At 42.7% G+C, this 25016-nt stretch overlaps 1 protein-coding gene across 50 annotated transcripts in view; it reads left to right on the forward strand.

Moving 5' to 3' along the window:
* CLASP2 (cytoplasmic linker associated protein 2) overlaps nt 1-25016 on the forward strand; it is a 185310-nt gene that overhangs the window by 149271 nt on the left and 11023 nt on the right. For all 50 annotated transcript variants that reach the window (XM_086720288.1, XM_086720337.1, XM_086720293.1 and 47 more), the window contains 6 exons: nt 9469-9612; nt 11324-11430; nt 12830-12983; nt 16256-16484; nt 23452-23645; nt 24153-24281. In XM_086720288.1, coding sequence (XP_086576414.1) covers nt 9469-9612; nt 11324-11430; nt 12830-12983; nt 16256-16484; nt 23452-23645; nt 24153-24281 — 957 coding nt within the window. The remainder of the gene's footprint in view (nt 1-9468; nt 9613-11323; nt 11431-12829; nt 12984-16255; nt 16485-23451; nt 23646-24152; nt 24282-25016) is intronic.

Below are 25016 nucleotides of genomic sequence, written 5' to 3' on the forward strand. Positions count from 1 at the left end.
AAAAGTACTGATTGAAAGGGGCACCCCCAATGTTTATACCAGCACTATCAATAATAACCAAATCAGGGAAACAGCCCAAATGTCCATTGACTGTTGAATGGATACACACAAGCATACACATACATAAACACAATGGAGTATTACTCAGCAGTGAAAAAGAATGAAGTCTTGCCATTTGCAACAATGTGGATAAACGTTGTTGCAAATGGCAACTAGAGGGTATTACCCTACATGAAATCAGAAAGCCAGATTTATGATTTCACTCATATGTGGAATTTGAGAAACTCAACAGATGAACATAGGGGAAAGGAGGGAAAAATAAGATAAAAACAGAGAAGGAGGCAAACCATAAAAGACTCTTAAATACAGAGACCAAACAGGGTTGCTGGAGGGGAGATGGGGGAGGAGGATGGGCTAAAGATCCCATCTCATGGATGGTGGGCATTAAGGAGGGCATTCTTTGGGATGAGCACTGGGTTCTACTCCTGAAGCCAAGATTACACTGTATGTTAACTAAATTGAATTTAAAGCTAAACAAACAAATAAATAAATGGCATCCAGATTGGAAAGAAAGAAGTAAAACTATTTCCATTTGCAAATGATACGATTATATGTAGAAAAAATCCTAAGGAATCACTAAAAAACTATTAAAACTAATAAACAAGTTCAGCAAGGCGGCAGGATATAAAACGCTATACAGAAGTTATAGTTCTAAACCCTTGAAATGAGTAATCCAGAAATGAAACTCAGAAATCACTTTCATTTACAACTGCATCGAAAAGATTAAAATCTGTAGGAATAAATTTAACAAAAGATGTGCAAAATTTATAGTAGAAACTACAAAACAGTTTTGAGAGAAATTATGGATTTAAATAAACCAAAAAACATTCCATGTTCATGGATGAGAAGACTTTATGTTGTTAGGATGGCAATACCACCCAAAGGGATCTACAGGTGAAATGTCATCCCTATCAAAATCCCAGAAATTTGTAGAAATTTACAAGCTCTTTCCAAAATTCATGTGGAATTGCAAGAGACCCATAATAACCAAAGCAATCTTGTAAAAGAACAAAGTAGGAGGACTTCACACTTCCTGATTTTAAAACCTTATATAGGCAGGCATACTTAAGAAAACTGCAAATTTAGTTCCGGACCACTGCAATAAAGCCAAGTCACATGATTATTTGCAGTTCCTAGTGTATATAAAGTTATCTTTATGCTGTGGCCTATTAAGTGTGCAAAAACATTATGTCAAAAAAAAAAGTACATAGCTTAATTTAAAAACACTGCTAAAAAATGCTAATTATCATTTGAGATTTCAGAGCCGTAATCTTTTGGCAAGTGGAGGGGCTTGTCTCAGTGTTTACTTACTAGTCAGGGCGGTGGTTGCTGAAGCCATGGCTGTGGCAGTTTCTTGAAATAAGGCAGAAGTTGGGGCGCTTGGGTGGCTCAGTCCGTTGAGGTCCGACTTTGGCTCAGGTCACGATCTCGCGGTCTGTGAATTCGAGCCCCGTGTCGGGCTCTGTGCTGACAGCTCAGAGCCTGGAGCCTGTTTCAGATTCTGTGTCTCTCTCTCTCTGCCCCTCCCCTGCTCATGCTCTGTCTCTCTGTCAAAAATAAATAAACATTAAAAAAAAATTTTTTTTTTTTAAAGGCAGAAGTTTCCTTTTTTTAAAGGAAACAGTATGGAGATTCCTCAGACAACTATAGAAATACTATATGATTCAATAATTCCACTACTGGTTATTACCCAAGGAAAGTGAAAATGCTAATTTGAAAAGGTCTTTTGCACCCCTGTGTTTATTGCAGCATTATTTATAATAGCCAGGATATGGAAGCAACTCAAGTGTTCTTTGATAGATGAATGGATCTATTCATCTAGCCATAAAAAAAGAAAAAAAAAGGTTGAGATCTATTACTAGCCATAAAAAAAAAAAAGGTTGAGATCTTACCATTTGCAACAACATGGATGAACCTAAAGGGTCTTATGCTAAGTGAAAGAAGTCAGGTTGAGAGAGACAAATACCATGTGATTTCACTTATGTGGAATCTACAAAACAAAGCAAATGAATAAACAAAAAGCAGAATGGGACCTATAAGTATAGAAAACAAACAGTTGTCAGAGGGAAAGGGGCCGGGGGCGGCGGGGCGGGGAATGGGAAAAATGGGTAAAGGAAAATGGAAAATACCAGCTTCCAGTTACGGAGTGAATAAGTCACAGTTATAAGAGGTACCACGGAAGGAATATAATCAGGGATGTCATGGCAGCATTGCTTGGCGACAAACGGTAGCTACACTTGCGGTGAGCATAGAATAATAGAGAAGTCAAGTCACTATGTTGTATACCTGAAACAATGTCACGTTGGGTATCAGCTACACTCAAAGTTTTAAAACTGTTGTAAAATAACTAACTCAAAATAAAATCATTAAGAATTCATGTTTAAAAAATAAGACTGTGAAGTTCCCCACATCGATCCACTCTTCCTTTTCCAACAGATTTCTCTGTAGCGTGAGATGCTGTTTAATAGCATTTTACCCACAGAATTTCTTTAAAAATTGGAGTCTGTCGTGTCAAACCCTGCTGCTCCTTTATCAACTAAGTTTATGTAATAGTCTAAATCCTTTGCTGTTACTTCAACAGTCTTCACAGCATGCTCACCCGGAATAGCTTTCATCTCAAAAAACCACTTTCTCTGTTCATCCGTAAGAGGCATCTCCTCGTCTCCCAGTTCTGTCAAGAGATTACGGCAGTCTGGGCACATTTGCAGGCTGCACTTCTCTTTCCAGTTCTCTCACTGTTTCCACCACATCGGCAGTTGCGTCCTCCCCTGAAGTCCTGAATCCCTCAGAGTTATCCTTGAGGGCTGGAAGCAGCTTCTTTGAAATTCCTGTTAGTGTTGATACTTTGACCTCTTCCCATGAATCACAAATGCTCTTAATGGCATCTAGAATGGTGAATCCTTTCCAGAAGATTTTCAATTTACTTTGCCCAGATCCATCAGAAGAATCACTATGGCAGCGGTAGCCTTACAAAATGTATTTCTGTTTCTTTTTTGTTTTTGAGAGAGAACTTGAGTGGGAGGGGCAGAGAGAGGGAGAGAGAGAGTCCCAAGCAGGCTTTGTGCTGCCAGTGCAGAGCCCGGGGCAGGGCTTGAACTCAGGAACCGTGAGATCGTGACCTGAGCTGGAATTGAAGTCAGACACTTAACCGACTGAGCCGTCCAGGTGCCCTCAAAATGTATTTCTTAAGTAAGAAGACATCAAAGTCAAGATTACTTCGGGGCGCCTGGGTGGCTCAGTCATTTAAGTGTCTAATTCTTGATTTCAGCTCAGGTCACGATCTCACGGTTCGTGAGTTCGAGCCCCACGTTGGGCTCTCTGCTGTCACCACAGAACCTGCTTCAAATCCTCTGTCTCCGTCTGCCCCTTCCCTGCTCTCTCTTTCTCTCTCTTTCTCTCTCTCAAAAGTAAATATTAAAGAAACATATATTTTTTTAATTAGCTTGTGATCCATGGGCTGTAGCACGGATATGGTGTTAGCAGGCACGAACCCGACGTGAATTCTTACTGCACATCTCCACTGTAGCTCTTGGGTACCGGTGCATTGTCATGATCAGTAATATTTTGAAAGGAATCTTCTTTCCTTCAATAGTTCTCAGCGGTGGCTTAAAATATTCAGGAAACCGTGTAAACAGATGAGCTGTCCTTCCGGCGTTGTTGTTTCATTTACAGAGCACAAGGAGAGTAGATTTAACACAATACTTAAGGGTCTCAGGATTTTCACAATGATGGGAGCCCTGGCCTCGACTTAAAGTCACCAGCTACATTAGCCCTAACAAGAGAGTCACCCTGTCCTCTGAAGCCAGGCACTGATCTCTCCAGCCGTCAAAGTCCGAGGTGGCATCTCCTTCCTGATACAAGGCTGCTCCGTCTACACTGGAAATCTGCTGTTTAGTCAGCGACCTTCAGGGATCGCCCTAGCTGGGTCCTCTGAGCAACTTTTTGGGACTCCCGTGCTGGCTGTGCTACCCTGCACCTGTCGGTTATGGAGACGGCTCCTTTCCTTCAACTTCACGAGCCAACTTCCGTGGCTTCCTCACCAATCTCGGGCTTCAAGGAATTGAAGAGAGTTAGGGCCCTGCTCTGGATGAGGCTTTGGCTTAAGGGAGCGTTGTGGCTGCTCTGATCTCCTCTCCAGACCACTGAAACTAGGTCTGGATCAGCCATGAAGCTGTTCTGCTTTCTTACCATTCATGCTCAGTTTCCTTCAAGCACCTTTCCTTTGCGGTCACAAGTTGGCTGTGTGTCACAAGAGGCCTAGGTTTTGGCCTGTCTTGGCTTTTGACTTGCCTTCCTAAGCTTAATCACCGCTAGCTTTGGATTTAACGTCAGACCCACGCAACGCTTTCTTTCACTTGAACGCGTAGAAGCCGTTGTGGAGCTATTAATTGGCCTCATTTCTTTTTTTTTTTTTAATTTTTTTTTCAACATTTATTTATTTTTGGGACAGAGAGAGACAGAGCATGAACGGGGGAGGGTCAGAGAGAGAGGGAGACACAGAATCGGAAACAGGCTCCAGGCTCTGAGCCATCAGCCCAGAGCCTGACGCGGGGCTCGAACTCACGGACCGCGAGATCGTGACCTGGCTGAAGTCGGAGCTTAACCGACTGCGCCACCCAGGCGCCCCTAATTGGCCTCATTTCAACACGGCTGTGTGTCAAGGAACAGGGAGGTCTGGGGGGAAGGAGAGAGACGGGAGCAGCTGCTCAGTGGGGCTGTCAGAACACACACAACATGTATCGATTGCTATCTCGTTTGGACACAATTTGCGGTACCCCCAAAGAATTACAAAGTAACGTAAGAGATCACAGTGGAAGAGTTTGAAATGTTGCAAGGATTATCAGATGTGACACAGAGACGCAAAATGAGTAAATGCTGTTTGAAAAAGTGTGCCGGGAGCATGTGGGTAGCTCAGTCAGTTGAATGGCCAACTCTTGATTTCAGCTAAGGTCATCATCTCATGGTTGTGAGATCGAGCCCCACATCAGGCTTCACACTGAAGATGGGGCCTGCTTAAGATTCTCTCTTAAACATCAAATAATTTTTTTTTTTTTCCAAAAAAAGGCGGGGTGCCCCTGGGTGGCTCAGTCGGTTAAGCGTCCAACTTTGGCTCAGGTCATGATCTCACGGTTTGTGAGTTCGAGGCCCACGTTGGGCTCTGTGCTGACAGCTCAGAGCCTGAAGCCTGCTTCGGATTCTGGGTCTCCCTCTCTCTCTGCTGCTTCCCTGCTTGCTCGCTCTGTCAAAAATAAATAAACATTAAATAAAATTAAAAAAAGATTCTCTCTCACCTCTGCCCCTCTCCCCTGTTCATGCTGTCTCTCTCTCCCCCCCACCCCGCTCTCTAAAATCAAAAAAGAAAACGTGCCGACAGACTTGTTCAACACAGAGGTTTGCCACAGAACTCAAAAATATATAAAGAGCTTATCAAACCCAACACCCAAAAAACATACAATCCAATTTAAAATGGGTAGAAGACCCGAACAGACATTTCTCCAAAGAAGACATACAGATGGTCAACAGACATATGAAAAGATGCTCAAAATCCCTCATCATCCCGGAAATGCAAATCAAAACTGCGATGAGTTACCGCTTCACATCTGCCAGAATGGCTAAAATCAGAAACACAGTAAACAAGTGTTGGTGAGGATGTAGAGAAAAGGAACCTTCTTGTGTGGTTGGTGGGAATGCAGATTGGTGCAACCACTGTGGAAAACAGTATAGACGTTCCTCAGATTAAAAATGGGCCTACCGTACGATCCAGTAGTCATACTACTGGATATTTACGCAAGAAATACATGAACACTGATTCGAAGGGATGCATATCCCCCTATGTTTATAGCAGTTTTGTTTATAATAGCCAAATTATGGTAGCCGCCTAAGTATCCATCTATAGATGAATAGATAAAGAAGATGTGGTATACATACATAGTGGAATATTAGCTATAAAAAAGAATGAAATCTCGCCATTTGCAATGACATGGATGGAGCTAGAGAGTATAATCCTTTGCAAAATAAGTCAGAGAAAGACAAATACTATATGATTTCACTCATGTGGAATTTAAGAAACAAAACAAGTGCGGCACCTGGATGGCTTAGTGGGTTAAGCATCCAACTCTTGGTTTCGACTCAGGTCATGATCTCATAGTTTGTGAGTTTGAACCCTACATCACACTGTCAGTGTGGAGCCTGCTTGGTATTCTCTCTGTCTCCCTCTTTCTCTGTCCCTCCCCTGCATGCGTGCACATGTTCTCTCTCTCCCTCTCTCTCTCCCCTGCTCCTTCTCTCTCTCTCTCTCTCTCTCTCTCTCTCTCTTTCTCTCTCTCTCTCAAAATAAATAAACTTAAAAAAAAAGCAGCAGCAGCAAAGGGAAAAAAAGAAGAGAGAAACCCAGAAACAAATTTAACTATAGAGAACAAACTGAAGGTTACCAGAGGGGAGATTGGTGGGGAGATTCAATAGGTAATGGAGCACACTTCTGATGAAGACGGGGTGATGTGTGGAGTTGTTGAATTACTGTATTATACACCTGAAACTGATAACACTGTTATGCTGACTAACGGTAAAAACTTTTAAAAAAAGGAGGGAGTCACCTGGCTGGCTCAGTCAGTGGAGTGTAGGACTCTTGATCTCAGGGTTGTGAGTTTAAGTCCCACGTTGGGTGTAGAGATTACTTAAAAATCAAATCTTTAAAAAAATAAAAAGACAGAAATGGGATACAGTACTCTAATAAAGACCTGGTTTATGCTGTGAAAGAAGTAAGTTAATTAATTAAAATCTCGGGCCACCATGGTGTCTCAGTTAAGCTTCAACTCTTGATCTCGACTCAGGTCATGGTCTCAGTTCATGAGATCGGCCCCATGTCAGGCTCTGCACTGACGGCATGGAACCTGCTTGGGATTCTCTTTTCCCTCTCTCTCTGCCTTTCCCCCACCCCTCAAAATAAACATTTTTTTAAAAATGTATCTAGTAAAAAAAAATGTGATACTACAATATAAACTAATGAAAACGGGCTTTATCAAAATATACTCACAAACTATTGCATTTTAAATCATGCAACTTAAACCCATATTACTTAATGCAGAAATAGAGAAATAGGTGATAGAACATAGAGGATCAAAGACACTTAGGTTTATTTGGGAGGTTAACTCACAATAAGGGTGTCACTTGGAGTCACAAGGAAAGGATACGCTGACCGGGAAGTGGTTTTGGAACAGCTGGGTTCTCTGTCTCTGGGAGGAAAGAAAGCTGAGTCTCATACAGCAGAATAAACCCTAGATGGAATAAAGTGTACCTTAATTCATTGGCTCAAATAAACGAGGTAGTTTTAATATTTTCCAAAAGAGACCATAAAGTTTTGCTTCAGAATACACGCAGTTTCATTTAAGCACTGTGTTCGAGTGCATACCCACACAATGGTGTTTTGTCGTTTCCAGAAAAATGGGCTTATGTCACAGCTGTGGTTTTATTAGATCTTTCCTTCGGCAGCGTCTGATAGCCCTCTGCCGATCTCGTGCATTCAACTCCGTCACCGTCCAAGGCTGTGTTGTGCGGTCTGCCGTTGCACCAGTGGAACAGAATGTAACCATTCTACTAGTGTTGCATATTCAGATGTCGTAAACTCAGGACGCTTAAGTTTTCTAAGACTGGGATCTGAACACGCCCAGAATCAGATGCACACATTTCCCTCTGAGTCATGATTGTGAACTATGTGGGTTTCTTTCTCCTCTCATTAAGTTTCTTTGAAATCTGAATTTCAAAGTTTGGCTTTCAGTAACTCAGTTATTTTTTTTTTAATTTTTTTCTAATGTTTTCATTTATATTTTGGGACAGAGAGAGACAGAGCATGAGCAGGGGAGGGGCAGAGAGAGAGGGACACACAGAATGGGAAGCAGGGTCCAGGCTCTGAGCTGTCAGCACAGAGCCCGACGCGGGGCTCGAACTCACAGACTGTGAGATCATGACCTGAGCTGAAGTCGGACGCCCAACTGACTGAGCCACCCAGGCGCCCTTCAGTTGGTTATTTTAAAAGAAGAAAGTAAATTTATAAGTTTTCTTAACTGATCTGAGTAAGCTTTGTTTTGTTCCCATTTCCACCCAAACGTTAGACTAGTTTTTCACTTATATAATGAAAAGTAAGTATTAAGTTGCTCTGGATGGGCTTTGTATAGCTTAGGGATATACAAGTTTCCCCTGCTATCCGAAAGTAGACTGTTGTGTGAAACCTTTCATACACCAAAATGTGTAAAGCAAAGAAGCAGTCCCATTAATTTCCATGGAAAAACTTTTGAGAGTTCCCTCTTCGTCTTTTCTGACACCTTGGGATGCAGCTTGCTAACAGACACACAGCACAAGTCAAGATAAAGCACACACAACACAACACAGTTCAACAAAGGGATGCTTAATGCTGAGATGCTGAGTGTAGTTCCTGGGGAAGGAGCTTGGTGACGCCCTTCTTACTGCTTGGAGTACAGGCTCAGTGCAAAACAAATGTTGAATGTATTTTGGCTTTTTGCCTTTATTTATAAAAGTGAGGATCTTTGTTTTCCTTTTGGTTAGGGAAAGCAGGTCCTGTGGTAGGTCTTTCATAAAAGTCAAGTGGTACAACGGGAATTTTTGAAGGGTGTGGGATACCCATACTTAGGTATTTCTGTCCGTCTTTTTGTAGTTATTTATTAGGAAAACTGAAGTGGTGTATCTTGGTAGAATAACCCTGGAAAGGAAACGGTCTTGGGGCACCTGGGTGGCTCAGTCGGTTAAGCGTTCGACTCTTGGTTTCAACTCGGGTCATGATCTCGTAGTTTGTGAGATCAAGCCCCATATCAGGTCTGTGCTGACGATGCAGAGCCTGCTTGACCTTCTCTCTGTGCCTGCCCCTGCCTCTCCCTCCCTCCCTCCGTCTCTAGCTCAAAATACTTTTTTTTTTTAACTTAAAAAAATAACCCCAGAGACCGGTTAACTGCTGCCATTGAGTGCCAGATTATATTTTTGACAATTTTTGTCTTCCCTTCTTACCCTCAAAAAAAAAAAAATAAATGATGTGGCACCTGGGTGGCTCAGTCGGTTAAGTATCCAACTCTTGGTAATGGCTCGGGTCGTCATCTCTCAGTCGTGGGATCGAGCCCCATGTCAGGCTCTGTGCTGACAGCGTAGAGCCTGCTTGGGCTTCTTCTGTCTCTCCTTTTCTCTCCGCGCCTCCCCCGCTCGTGCGTGCTCGCTTTCTGTCTCTCGCAAATAAATATCTTTTTATTCTCCCAGCAACAAAATCTGAAAGTATGTAAAGGCAACTTATGTTTCTGTGGGAAAGATGGCCTTGTGCTATTGAACAGAAATGTTGACTGAAGAAAATTGTCTCCTTTGAGTTAGCAAAATACACTCATCTACTTCTTAAATGTCTTCATTTTACAGGCAGCACAGTCCGTGCTGATTTCCCTATTTGAACTCAATACTCCAGAGTTTACAATGTTATTAGGAGCTTTACCAAAAACTTTTCAGGATGGTGCTACCAAGCTTCTTCATAATCACCTTCGAAACACTGGCAATGGAACCCAGGTACCTTTCAGTTCTTCTCTCGGCTATCCTGTGATATGATGGATGGTTGGTGTCACAGTAGTTGCTTGCTTTTACACGAAGTAAACTTTTGATCCTAGTATATAATTTTTGCATCTGTACTGGGCAGCATTCCCTAAGCAGAATTAAATCTTGTCCTAGAAAGAGTACCGTCCTCAGGCTTAGCATGTTTCTATCCGCTGGGTTGGTGGTGAACATGGCCAGGACACGAACAGGAAAGTAAAACGCGAGCAGAACTCCGATGAGGGCGGCGGCTCTGCCGGCCGTTGGAATTAGGACGTGCTCTTTAGACAAAAGGGTGCTTGTTGGAGGGCTAGAAGGGGTGACTTGATTGACAAATAACACCGGAAGAAGCTGGGGCTTTGGAAGGGGTGTTCCAAAACCTGTTCACAGGATTGTGGGCCCGTACTTGCTGGAAGGTACAAACTTTGGTTTTGGGAAAGTGAGGTCTGAATAAATGAAACATTACAGTGTTTTATAGACCTTAAATGGCAAGCATCGTTTACATAATATGCCTAAAGAACTGAACTTAGGTTTTTTAAAAGGAGAAATCAGATGCATTTATAGCAGGCTTAAGGTAAAGTCTGAGAGTTAAAAATAATCAGAAAGATGTCTTGGGACTAAAGCTAGTTATCTTTTTAAAAGGAGAAGGAATCGTTTAATTATATCTTAACAGGCAGGCAAATTAATAATATGAGTGAATTTTACTTCTTTTTACTTCTGTTTATTTTGAGAGAGCATGAGCAGAGAAGGGCATAGAGAGAAGGAGAGAATCCCAAGCAGGCTCTGAGCCTCAATCTCACAAGCCATGAGATCATGACCTGAACCAAAATCAAGAGTCAGACACGTAACCGACTGAGCCACCCAGGCACCCCAGAATGGGAAGCTAATTTAAAATTGTTAGTTTGGGGGGCACCTGGGTGGCTCAGTAGGTTAAGCGTCTCTCTCTCTCTCTCTCTCTCTCTCTTTTTTTTTTTTTTTTTAACGTTTATTTATTTTTAAGAGACAGAGAGTGTGAGCAGGGGAGGAGCAGAGAGAGAGACACGGAATCCGAAGCAGGCTCCAGGCTCCGAGCTGTCAGCACAGAGCGCGATGCGAGGCTCGAACTCACAGACCGTGAGATCATGACCTGAGGCGAACAAAGTCTGACGCTTAACCGACTGAGCCACCCAGGTGTCCCAGGCATCTGACTCTTGATTTCGGCTCAGGTCGTGGTCTCATGGTTCATGGGATTAAACCCCACATTGGCTCTGTGCTGACAGTACAGAACCTGCTTGGGATTCTCTCTCTCTCTCTCTCTCTCTCTCTCCCCGTCTCTCTCTCTGTCCCTCCCCTGCTCACATGCACACTCTCTCTCTCAAAATAAATAAACTGTTGTTTAAAAACAAAATTGTTTTTAAAAAACAAATTGTTAATTTGGGGTCCAATGAATCTTTGAGGAGGAAGATGTTGATGATATTTGAGGGTAGGAAGTGGGTAAGGAAAACAAGAGAAGACTAAAGAGTTAGATATCCAAGTAGGGGGAAAGTTTTTCCCTACAGAAAGCAGAGATAAGGACATGAATATTTAAAATACTGACCTGCAAATACAGCTCTTTCATACTGTTCAACTTCTTGATTGCATGGCTTCCTTAAGAGCCTTTTAGTTGAGCTTACCTGTCATGTGTTAATATTTACTTGACTCCCCCCATCAGGGTCCCATGGGGAGTCCTTTGACAAGGCCAACAGCACGTTCACCAGCCAACTGGTCCAGTCCTCTTACTTCTCCTACCAACACATCACAGAATACTTTATCTCCAAGGTAACAAAAGAGTTCTTTTCCATCATGGCTTGTGTTTGCAGATTCCCACTCTTAGACAACGGACGTTGATATAATTCCAGTTGATTTCCACTTGGCTTCAAAGGTCTTGACACGTAGAAATGTAGCAGATTCAAAAAATGTTTAAGTTTATTCCCAAACTAAGCCTTAAGTGAAAATAACGCATAGGATATCAAATTTTTTGGTAAGTGCAAAGGACACTTACTTTTGTAAATTACTGCTTGATGCGTTAAATGGCATAGTTATGTTTCTCAGATGTGCTTATAGACCAAAGCATAAAAATAGTGAAGAATGGGGAAAGGCTAAATATGAAATAGCATTCTGACTGTGTCTTCGAAAAAAAATGTGACTATGAGATTGGGCCTTAATACAAAATATAAGCTGTGTAAACTTTTCACACACTTGTGAAGTTCAAGCATAGGCTGTATTTCAGATGAAGTTCTTGACTCATTAATGGACTAACATTTTTTCCCTTTTCCTAGCTTTTAAAAACATTTGCATAGCAGTCCATTTTTATTAGTGTGGTTATTAATTTTATTATTAGCCATGTATCATAGTATGCTTCATCATATTCATTACGTTTATAGAATACTTCAGCATCTGAGGAAGAAAAATACATTGCAGACTTAACATCTAGCCTAGTTATTCCTTGTCACACATATGTGACGATCTGATGGCTGAATTCCAGCTTCAGTTGAGTTTTAGAATCTGATTATAGAATTGTACTATAAACATATGTTCAGTAGTGAAACTTCTCTGCCTTCTGTAAATTTGTGTATAATACCTTTATCTTGTCTTCAAGTTGTGCCGTTATTGTGAACAAATCACAGGAGTTAGCAAACTTTCTGTAAAGGGCCGCATGGTACGTATTTTAGGCCTTGTTACCTGTACCCAGTTCTGCTGGTGCAGCGTAAAGGCGGCCGTAGAGGAGCCCGGAGTAAATAAGTGTTGCGGGTACCGATACCCGATACAATTTTATTTGTGGACCTTGAGAGAAGAATTTTATGTAAGGTGAAATTTTATTTCACATGTCATGAATTGTTACTTTGACTTTTCTCCCAAGTGTTTAAAGAAGTAAACATTTTTAGATTTCATGGGTCATGGTTTGCTGACCTCTGGTTAATCAGAACATTTTTGAAGGTGAAAGACAAACCAGTTGTTAAGGGCTATGCGTTCACAGTCCTCGTAAGCTGCCTTTAGTGGATGGACCAGGGGACATGTGCCTTCACCGTTGACAGTGGTCAGGTTTGATTTGGTTTTGCTAATTGTGCTTCGGGGAGTGTACATTCTCATCCTGTTGTTAGAAATACCCTACCTAATCTCAAATGTGTTATGTGTTTTAAAACGACACCCAAATAACAATTAGTCGTCTTTTTCATAGTGCATTTGATTATGACACAGAAAATATGAACTCTGAAGATATTTATAGCTCTCTTAGAGGTGTCACCGAAGCAATTCAGAATTTCAGCTTCCGTAGTCAAGAAGATATGAATGAGCCGTTGAAAAGAGATTCTAAAAAAGATGATGGTGATTCTGTGAGTATTTGAACATTCTTACGGTGCAGACTTGTTCATTAAGAGATTTTTCCTGGGTTGTGTTTTTTTTTTTTTAACTTTCTGTCGTCTTCAGATGTCACTTTTTAGGGGTCACTCTGTAAGCGTTCAATGAGTATCTGCCACACGTCGGGCACCGTGCTGGGTCTTAGATTTTACAATGCAAAGTCACTGCCCTCAAGTTCCTTATGAATTTTCTGATAGAGATGCGTACTATTGAGTTTTAGGTTAGAACATAAAATGAATCTGGTTTTTTTAACATTTGTTTATTTTGAGAGAGAGAGAACATGAACACACACAAGCAGACTAGCAGAGAGAGAAAGAGAATCCCCAGCAGGCTCCGCACTGTCCACGCAGAGCCCCCGCGTGTGGAGAGATCTCACCAGTCATGAGATCCTGGTCTGAGCCGAAATCAGGACTTGGACGCTTAACCAGCTGAGCCACCCAGGCTCCCCAAAGTGAATCTGTTTGAGATTAATCGGTCAGGGAAGGCCTCTCTCAGTAGGTGATTTTTCCACCGAGACCTAAATGGAGCCGTACAAGATCTGGGAGAGGAGAATCCCATGGAAGAAGTGGCAAGTCTAAAGACATGTAGATGAGAGCAAGTTGTGCCTAGTCGGGAACCAGGATGAGAGGCAGTGTTGTTGGATCGTCGTGAGAGGGTTGGGGGGTGGAACGTGGGCCGGATCACATGGGTCTCGTAAGACCTAATGTGTTTCGATTTTTCTTTCCCCCTTAGTGCAGTGGTGGAGATTTGTGTCATCGGTTTGTATGGCTCCAGTGAAGAATGTTAGGACCCATTCTTCTGACATTGGTGAATGCTGCTCAGTTTGTTCATACAAAGAGTAGTTGTTTGGGGCGAGGGAAGGAAAAAAAAAAGAGTAGTTGTCTTTTACCCTGCTGCTGCTGCTGCTGCTGCTGCTTAGACTTTTCTCAGAACAAGCCATCCCGTCATTTCCTATGGAATCTGTGGTTTCTCAGCGTTTGCAGAGTTGGGGAGCACGGCAGTTCTTCAGCACATCTCGAAAGGGCTCCCTCCTCTGCCTTCCCGCTGCTGTTTTTCTCCTATCGGGCCAGAGCCGGCTCACCACTCATATTTGAGGTTCCCCGCCCCAAAAGCAGTAACGGTTTGGTAAGAATCACTGCTGAGGCTTTTTTTCCTCAGAGATCGCAGGGTGCGGGGTGGGGAGCTCACACAGGATTCTGGCCGAAGTAACTTCAAATCCCGCTTCCTGGCACATACCCAGTAGTCAGATGATATTATCGCGTCTAAAGCTCAGTGTTTCCGTTAGGAAGACGAGGCGACCACATTGTACTCTGAAGGCTGTTGTCAGTGTCAGAAGTGATCCGAGTCTGTCCAGCCCAACTTCCCTCTGGAGCTCACATGCCTCCAGCCCGCTTCCTGCCGCACCTGCAGTCTCGTCCACGAAGCTGCTCCTCTGTGTCGCGGTTGGTAGCACTAGTCACTTAGCCGAAAGCCTGGGACCGGAGAGTTGTCCTCACCGCCCCTCTTTCTCTCATCCTGCACGCTCGCTCTGTCGTCCCGTTTTCAAAATAGATCCAAACTCCGTCCACTTCCGTCACTGCCGTTCTGGCTCCAGCCGGCCTTACCATCAGTCCCCTCTCCCCTGGGCTGTTAAAATCGGCACCGAACCGGCCTCCTTGATTTTGCCGGTGACCCCCTGTCATGTCTTGGCGCACCTCCGCTTGTAACCCTGTGGGACGTCCCAGAATAAAAGCCAGCGTCTACGCAACAGGCTTTTTTTCCCTGTCACTTCTCTGGCCTCGTCTCCTCCCGCTTTCCTCTGCTCCAGCCACACTGGCTTCCTTGCTGTTCCTTGAACTTCCCGGGCGTGCTCTTGCCTCGGGGCCTTTGTCTGGGCTGTTCCCTCTGTCTTAAACCTGCTTCCTGGCTGATTTCCTTCAAGTCTTGGTTCGCACGGCTTACTCCGACCACCCTAGCCGGTCTGCACTTGCCTCCCTCCCACCGCAGCACTCACGGTCCCTTTAACACGGCACCACCTCCCACACGCGAATCATCTTCCACCATTCTGTCTACTCATTCGTTAGTTTTGTACTGTCTGTCCCCCAACTAGAATGTAGACTCCGTGGAGGTGGACAGCATTCTCTTTTGTGCGTTAATATATCCCCACTGCCAAGAATGAAGCCTGGCACACAGTAGGTGCACGGTGAATGTTTGAAGAATATTAGTAAAGCACCTGAGTAACGGCTTAGCACATAGTTGCTGAGTAGACGGTGGTGATGGTGATCTGATGGTAGTAATGAGTTTCATACTAGTATTAGAATCAGTGTTAGTATCGATGTTTTATGATAAAAGTATGTTCATGCGCTCCAACTCCATCAGGCATCCTTTCAAAAGTTACAAGCCTTGAGGCCTTTGGTAAAAGTGTTTTAATATTTTTTAATGTTTTACTATTCATTTTTGAGAGGCAGAACAAGCAGGGGAGGGGCAGAGAGAGAGAGGGAGACACAGAATCCGAAGCAGGCTCCAGGCTCCAAGCGGTCAGCACAGAGCCCGACACGGGGCTCAAAGCCATGAACCGTGAGATCATGACCGGAGCCGAAGTGGGACACTTAACTGACTGAGCCACCCAGACAACCCCCTCCCTTTTTTTCCTTTTTGGAGAGAGAGACACAGAGAGAGGGTGCACGTGCAAGAGGGAGAGAGCAGGGAAGGGGGAGGGAGAGAGAGAATCCCAAGCAGACTGCATGCCCAGCATGGAGCCTGACGGAGGGCTGAGTCTCAGGAACTGTGAGATCATGACCTGAGCCGAAATGAAGAGTCGGTCACTTAACGAACTGAGCCACCCCGGCAACCCCAAAATTTGATTCTGTTATACTTTGTTGACATCCTGTCCTTGTGTGACTTACTACCTTAACAATGGAATCTGGCAGCTCTTAGTTCCGTTTTGGTAGTGAAAGTCCTTTTATGTCTTTAACTGGCATAGAGAGCTGTGATTGCCTGCGTGTTGTTTGGTCAAGCCCTTAGCAAGGGAACTGCAGGAGTCATTGGAAACAACATTCTTTTATGGTTCTTATTTGCTCTCACAGCTGCGGGTTTTGGTTTTTTTGTTTCTGTTTTACATCTTTACGATAAGCTTTGACATTTTGAATGTAAGTTTTAACTCCTCATGTTGGTTCCTTTGAAGCAACAGAGAAACATCTTTTTTAGAATTTCAAAGAGAGATTTGAAAGTGAGTTAATTTTCTGCGCCTTCCCCTTCCCATTAATAGATGTGTGGCGGTCCCGGGATGCCTGACCCAAGGGCAGGAGGCGATGCTACCGACTCAAGCCAAACCTCCCTTGATAATAAAGCTTCGTTGCTCCAGTCGATGCCTGCTCATTGCTCCCCACGCTCACGAGACTATAATCCATATAACTATTCAGATAGCATCAGTCCCTTCAATAAGTCCGCCCTCAAGGAAGCCATGTTTGACGACGACGCCGACCAGTTTCCTGACGGTAGGTCGTGGGTCATGTTTGGTCACCTGTGCTTTCGGGGGCTGGCAATCAGTGGAGCAGGAGAAATACCGTAACTCCCTGAGAAGTAAGGAGCTTCGGAGTGGAGAGGTGTTCCCCCATCTTCCAGGAGCTCCTTTCTGGTGGTTTGGTAGTTTTCTGCCCCAGAGTGAGAAGCAGGGTAACCCCGACATCATCCTCAAAAACCAGGAAAACCATACTGACCACCCAGAAACAAGTGAAGCCCGCTGCGGCTTAAATTTAGTTTATCTCTAGACGCCGTTCAGCCGTTAATTTTTAGACCAGCGTGACAGAACCTTTGAAGAACCACTCATTCTTTGTAAGGGCCCTTTAACAAAGTGTGAAATCATAAACTCTCATAAGATGCGTTCACGACCAAGTGTGGACAAGGTCACCATTAGAATTTGAAGTCAGCTTAGGACCAACTCCAACACTGTCCGCGGCTTGGACCGAGGGCATAGGACTGAGTTCCAACATTGACTCCGCTGCCCGGCCTGGTGCTCGGTTGACTGTTCTCAGCGTCCCTTCTGAAGGAGGATGGATACGTACTACCAACCTGCCCTTCCAGCCACACTTTGCAGTTAGGTTCGAGTAAGATGTACAGAGACAAAGTACAAAACACTGCATATGGCTTAGGTATTTTTCGTAACAAGGAACTACATTTTTCTCTGCAAATTTATATAAGTCATTAATTTTTTACTGGAGATGCAAGTAATGTAAAATAATAAATAACTGTATGTGGGTGAATTTGAAAATCCCCCCCTTACCATTCGTATGATACTACGCTCGGGTAGTTTCTGGTTTTCCTTTGTTCCCCCAGTGTTGCTGTCAGTGAACATGTTTCTACATAAGCTTTCATGCACCTGTGTAAGTTAATTGACTCTGAGAGGTTTCTAGAGACAGAATTGCTTGATAAAGGGATATCTAAGTTGAAGTTTTGAGAGTTACTACCCAATTACTGACTCAGAATACTTGGCCAGTTGAGGTGTAGTGCTGATTGCCTCACCAGCACAGAATACTCAAACCTTTTAAAATTTTGTCACCATGATGGATATAAAATAGGCCATCCCAATGATAGCATTTCCTTAATCACTAGAAAGATTGAGAAGTTAGAGATCAGCAATCTTTTCTTAATTTTTATAATTTGGTAAGTGGAAAATATCTTCATTTTTATTTCTTTGATTACCAACCAGGTTGACGAATCATGTTTTTACCAATATGTCACGTTAAGAGTCTTAATGTATCGGGGTGCCTGGGCAGCTCAGTTGGTTAAGCACCCGACTTTGGCTCCGGTCATGATCTTGTGGTTCATGGGTTTGAGCCCCACATCGGGCTCTGAGCTGGCAGCTCAGAGCCTGGAGCCTGCTCCAGATTCTGTCTCCCTCTCTCTCCCTGCCCCTCCCCTGCTCCTCCCCTGCTCATGCTCTGTCTCTCTCTGTCTCAAAAAGAAACACTTTTAAAAAAATTTTAGGGGCATCTTGGGTGGCTCAGTTGGTTAAGCGTCCTTCTTTCTCACATCATGATCTTGTGGTTCATAGGTTTGAACCCCACATGAGGCTCTGTGCTGACAGCAGCTCAAGGCCTGGAGCCTGCTTCAGATTCTGTCTCCCCCCCCCCCCCCCCGCCCCTCCCCTGCTTGCACTCTGTCTCTCTCTGTCTTAAAAAGAAACAAACATTAAAACAAAAAATTTTTTTAATAATATAAAAAATTTTGGGCACCTGAGTGGCTCAGTCTGTTAAGCGTCAGACTTTGGCTCAGGTCATGATCTCACAGTTCATGAGTTCAGGCCCTGCGTCTGGCTCTGTGCTGACAGCTCAGAGCCTGGCTCCTGCTTCGGATTCTGTGTCTCCCTCTCAGCCCCTTCCCTGCTTGCACTTTCTCTCCCTCTCTCTCTCTCTGTCTCTCTCTCAAAAATAAACATTTAAAAAAAAATTTTAAGTATTAATATATCTCAATTATCACAAAGACAAAAATTATGGCAACTTGCCAAACTAACTCTGAATTACAGAAGAATCTATAAACTGCCAAAATGATTGATTCTGGTGTATTTTCGTCTGTCACAATTAGCTGGCTCTGTTGCTGAGATTTAGTTGTGGCACCAACAGAACCGGAGGGAATGCATTGGATGTAGCGTGTGCCTGTCCCTTAATCCCTTCGTGGTTCCAGCAGCCCAGTAAACTGAGACCTGTAGCTTAGCAGCTTTGTTCTTAAATTACTTAGGTACAGCCGTCACAAGCTGGCAGACCAGACTGGGCCCGCTGACATTTCTTACCTCAGCTGCAATGTATGTATTTTTTTTTAATTTTAAAGCAATCAAAAGTTTAAAAAATGAAGGTACAGCACAAAGAACTTTCTCTTGACCTCTTGAGAGTAAGCTTCAGACCGATGATCCGTCACCTCGAGTACTTGAGGATGTGCTCTCCTTAAACACAGACCCTCTCCCACATAACCCCAAGATACGCCTCAGAATCAGGTGATTATCATCCGTGCATTAATAATCGCCTGTCCTGAAACCCCATTTGAGTTTTGTCACTTGTCCAGTGAGAATACCTTATAGCCAGAGGACCCACTTCAGAATCTCATCATGTCTCTGTAGTCTCCTTCAGTGACCGTGGCCCTTGTGAAGTCCAGTTATATTTTAGCATCTCCCTCAGTTTGGGTTTGTCTGATGTTCTCTTGTGATTGGATTCAGGTCATGTGCTCTTGGCATCAGTGTCCCAGAAGTGACAGTCCATTCTTCAGGTAATAAATGGTTTCACTTTGCCCAGTGACTGGTGTAGAAACTTTTATCACCTGATTATGTTGGTGCTTACCACGCTTCTCCACTGTGAAGTTACTCTTTTTATAATTCATAAGTGCTTGGGGCGCCTGGGTGACTCAGTCGGTTAAGCATCCGACTTCGGCTCAGGTCATGATCTCACAGTTCGTGGGCTCGAGCCCTGCATCGGGCTCTGTGCTGACAGCTCAGAGTCTGAATCCCGCTTCAGATTCTGTGTCTCTCCCCTCTCTGCCCCTCCCCTGCTCATGCCCTGTCTCTCTATCTCTCAAAAAGGAGTCAACGGGGGCGCCTGGGTGGTGCAGTCGGTTAAGCGTCCGACTTCAGCCAGGTCACGATCTCGCGGTCCGTGAGTTCGAGCCCCGCGTCGGGCTCTGGGCTGATGGCTCAGAGCCTGGAGCCTGTTTCCGATTCTGTGTCTCCCTCTCTCTCTGCCCCTCCCCCGTTCATGCTCTGTCTCTCTCTGTCCCAAAAATAAATAAACGTTGGAAAAAAAAAAAATTTTTTTTTTAAATAAAAAAAAAAGTCAACGTTTAAAAAAAAGTATAATTAGTAAGTGCCTTGTAAGGTGGTACTTTAAAACTGTGTTAAAATGTATTCATTTAAAAAGTTTCATTTATGTATTTATAATTACATGAACTCATGGTTTGCATTGTACTCAACCGTTTATAATTTGTAATATCATTATTTATGTTGATGCTCAGATTGCCTTTGATTTGACCTGTTCTTTTGCCAGTGTCCCCATCCTTGCATCTGGCATGACAAAATGTTGTGCTGTCCCTGCTTGAGTCTTCGAATCAATCATTTCCCCAGGGGTCGATCCTCGGTTTCATTTAATAGAAAATGGTCTTTAAAGGCTAAAGTCTGAGCACTAGGTATACCCACTGCTAGTGAGATATCACTCCACCTAAGACCTCTCAGCGGCCAAAGCTAAGGGAATATATGTATACGTATGTCTGTCCATGTGCACACATACACACACTGATGTATACCTATTTATTTCTATATCAAGAGCTATGAGTTTACATAAACTCCCAATTCAGTTTAGCACCATAAGATTATTTCTAGTATCCTCCTGTTCTGATGTTCTCTTGTGATTGGATTCAGGTCATGTGCTCTTGGCATCAGCCCCCTTTTGGATAAGCCCCCTTTTGTGACACTGAGCAACCTGCCTTTCATTACCTTTAATATATTTACTTATTGGGTCAGTCCTCCTGTCTGCAGCCAGCTTTCCATCTCTGCCCCTCCTCCTTCTCCTGCACTCCTCACCTCTGCCACTCCACCTGGGTGCGCTCAGCCTCCTTGGGCTCTGACTCCCGGGGCCATGGGTGCCCTTCTCCTTCTCCCTGGGCTCTCACAGGTCATACCTGGTCACCACTCCATGTGGACACCCTTCTTGCCCTGGCTGAGCCCTGAAATTCCGTAGTTCACCAGTGTCAGGTGTGGAGACCCTGCTTACGCTGCTCAGAAATCTGTGTTCCCAGGCCTGGTCATCTGTAGTTTGGTGAATGGAAAAATCTCTTCATTTGTGAGGCTGAAGAATTATGTTTTTACCAACTGCTCAGGTTAAGAGAGTTAATATTATCACAAAGCCAAAATTATGACAGTTTGGCAAGGTTATCCACTTATTGTCTAATTCTCTTCTCCTTTACTAAAGATCATATATTTCCCATTTGTTAAAGGAAGACATGTTTGGAAATTACATAACCAAAATCTAAACTGGGTGGAATATTTTTGAACTTGAGAAAATTTCTTCGCAGCATAACACTTGATTGACTTCTGAAACCTAAGACAGCCATTTTACGTTGAGTAAACACTCTCTGAAAGTGGATAAGCCATCAAACAAAATAGTAGTTGCTCTGAGCTCCATATTGCAGTTCTTTTCATTTATTGTCTGTGTTCATTTTTAAACTTGAGGTGGGGAAGGCCTTGTTAGAAAGGCCTATTTTATTGTGAACACTGCTAACATTACCCATTCTTTTTAACGTTTTGACCTCCATTGGTTTTTGGATTGTCCTTTCATGTCTGCCTGGTTGCAAAATTCCTCCTCTTTTTTTTTTTTTTTTTTTTTTTTGGTTTTTAAAATCCATAACTTTTGGCAGGATGTAGTTATTTTTTTAAGTCAGAATTTCTGTAGAAAGAAATTGTTTTGAAATTCTGAGACTTAATTAGTATGTCTATTATTCAGATGATTCTCTACACATTACAGACACATGAGTGATAAATTTATCAAGATTAACGTGTCACAAAAAACTAACACCCCACGAATGTCCACATGACGTTTGTAAAGTTTACCAGAGACCATAAAATTTCAGAATATTACTGCTGGTGAGGATGATGCTGTTATTCAAGGAATCCTCTTATCAAAGTTTGCCAGTGAAAAGAATAGCCCATATATTTTCAGCACTGCAACAGAAATATTATCAGAGTTGTAATTGGGCCAATATTTATCATAAAGACACAAGAAAAACTATTAGTTCAGCCCAGGTCCTCCCCATGACAGTAGGAAGTCAGTGCTCTTTTCCCATTTTACTCGTGAGAAATCTGAGCCTCCACAGTAATTAAGAATGTACCTCTGTCGCACTCAGGATCAGAGGCACAGGTTTGGTGGGTCCAGAGCCTTTTCTTTTCACATGACCTTGATGCCTGTCTATCAGAAGAGGAAATACAGTCGGTTACACTTTATCTGAATTAATGACTTTAGTCTTATCTCATTTGTATGATATAAGTAGTTCGGTTTTGTAACAAATGTGTTTTCTTTGGCAGAAATGATTTTCCTGTCAGTCACCTGTCCAGACCATTTTAGTCATTTCTGATTATCTCCTAGTGTAACTACAAAGCTTATATTCGTGGAGAAAAGAGCTGCATTCCCTGGAAAGCATTCTTTGGTGACTTCCCTTTATTGGGCCGAAATAAAATACACTCTTACTGGAACAATCCTCTGTGCAAGTCTGATAACAGAACTTTGCAGGAATGACTTTTATGAGGTTTATAGAGACACATTTATCCTGCTTTGGTATTTCCTGTTAAACTGGCAATGCTGTTCCAGTGCTGGTCCGTATAAATGAAGTTACTGTGGACAGTTTTCATCCTACAAGTTAAGATGTTGATGTTATCCTTAAACTCAGATTTCTTCTTCTTCATGGTTTGCTCTGCACTTTATAGAGGTTCTTCCGCTTGATCTTCCAAAGCCCCAACTTGGTTCACCTTAGTGGTCATAGATCTTCATATATGTGAGTGGTCTTCTCACATATCTCAAATTTTTAAGTTCAGTAATCATATCTTGTGCGCTGTGTATGATGACGTTAGTGTTCTGATTGTAATTCCATGAAAGTTGTCAGAGCAAACTTTTTTTTTTAATCGTTAGCGAATGTTGTCATCATTTTGGCTCCGTTTTCCTTCCCTATCATCTGTTAGTTTTACTCTCGTTGAACTCCTCTGTTCTAATGGTTCAGCTCTATTTCCTTTCCTCAGGTTTCTGAATCCCCCCTTAAGTAAAATATAGTCTTTCTTAGGGCGCCTGGGTGGCTTAGTCGGTTGAGCATCCGGCTCTTGATTTCAGCTCAGGTCATGATGTCTCACAGCCCTGAGATCAAGCCTTGCTTCGGGTCCCGTGCTGGGTGTGGAGCCTGCTTAAAATTCTCTCTGCCCTTCCCCCACTTATTCTCTCTCTGTGTCTGTCTCTCTCTCCATACCCCAGCTCCCTCAAAAAAAAAAAAAAAAAAGATTGAGGGGGAACTTTACAACGGTAGGGTCACGTTGTCACCACCTCAATCTGTTGGCCATTGTTGGTACCTCTGAAAATGGAGGCATCAAACATTGCGAGCCTCCTGGCGTGACACCACAGACGTGCATGCTGATGTACTTAAAGATAAAAGATAAAGTGATGTATTTGCCATTTACTAGAGATATTTCAGGAAGAATGGGGAGGGAGGAAGATGAAGTAAGAATGGTAAAATCTGGCTAATTATTAAATCTAGGCGATGGGTATATGGGGTTCATGATATATTTTCTCCATGTAAATTTTTATTATAAAAAGTTTTCAGCTAAAACTGATGGGTTCAAGATGACTAAATGGAAAAGAAAATTAGTCCTTTTTTTCCCTTAAAACTAAAGTTGTCATCCCCATACTTAACAAGAGTTACACAATTAATCTTGTGTCCTCCTGCCAGATCTCTCCCTAGACCATTCTGACCTGGTTGCAGAGTTGTTGAAGGAGTTGTCTAACCATAATGAACGTGTAGAGGAAAGAAAAATTGCCCTCTATGAACTCATGAAACTGACACAGGAGGAATCTTTCAGCGTTTGGGATGAACACTTCAAAACAATATTACTTCTATTGCTTGAAACCCTTGGGGATAAAGAGGTAAATGGCAGAATATGTAAATAATAGCCTGTTTTTCCTGTCTTGATTGCCCGTCCTTGCCTGCTAATCAAGTGCTTCACAAATTTGGAAATTGAGAAGATCGGTCTCTTTTACTGTTTCTTCCCGTGTGAAATTTTCATTATGAGTACTTTGTCTTCTAAACCAACAACTCAGTTGATTTGGAACAATTGACAATGGGAGAAATGAAAGGTAGCTGAAAGTGTTTTTATAGAAGAGTACTTGTTTTGCGTATTTAAACCAGTTCAGAAGTAAAATTTCCTTTTTCATAGAATGTTGTTGGTTCTGGATCTCCTACAAATATATGAAGTATGATGTAAGTTTTCAACTAGAGATGTGAAAACTTAATTATGCCATATACCGTATGCTTTATACAGTTGTCTACAACTTATCCCCGCCCCAACGTTAAGATCCTTAATACAGATACAGAAAATGTAGTAGATTGTCTACAACCCAAAATATTAAAAACATTAAAATATTTCTTCTTAGCCTACAATCAGGGCTTTGGCGTTAAAGGTTTTAAGAGAAATCCTAAGGCATCAACCAGCCAGATTTAAAAACTATGCAGAACTGACGGTCATGAAAACGTTGGAAGCACATAAAGACCCTCATAAGGAGGTGAGTTACCTGACGATTAAGTTACTATTTTATTCTCAGTACCTCTGATGTGATTGCATGAAACATACAGACATTGCTTGAAGAGTACCCTTGGAGAGTATCCATCATTTCAATCGAACGAACACTTAACTTCGATGTTCCAGGTAATATCTGATGGAGTTGCAGTCATATTTTTTCTAGTAAGTGAATTATGGTGATATCATGGGCTTTCCCCTAATACAACCAGCTCTAGGAAATAATCCTGATTTCATTTCCTCTGTAATTTGTCTTGTAGTTTTCTACTTAGAATCGCCAGCCTTCTCTTTCCCCTTACCGATAAGAATTTGGTTTTTTGAGATAACTAATGAAGACAAGAATCATTATTTTAAAGTGGTAATAAATCGCCTCTGGGAACTAGATATCTGTTAAAAGTTTATTCAATAAAATAATGAGGATAGCTTTCTTGGAAGTCCTGTAAATCTGTCTCCTGTATACATTTACAGTTGTGTAAAAAAACATTTGGCAGGGGTGCTTTTTAAGTTTGTATTTAAGTTCTAGTTAGTTAACACAGAGTTGGATTAGTTTCAGGGGTACAATACAGTGATTCATCACTTCCATACAACTCCCCAGGTTCATCACAAGTGCCCTCCTCAATCCCCATCACCTATTTCCCCCATCCCCCACCCACCTGCCCTCTGGGGACCATCAGTTTGTTCTCTAGAGTTAAGAGTCTGTTTCTGGGTTTGTCTCTCTCTC

Source organism: Puma concolor, chromosome C2 (assembly GCF_028749965.1).
Source record: "Puma concolor isolate L17-30 chromosome C2, mPumCon1.1.hap2, whole genome shotgun sequence".
NCBI lineage: Eukaryota > Metazoa > Chordata > Mammalia > Carnivora > Felidae > Puma > Puma concolor.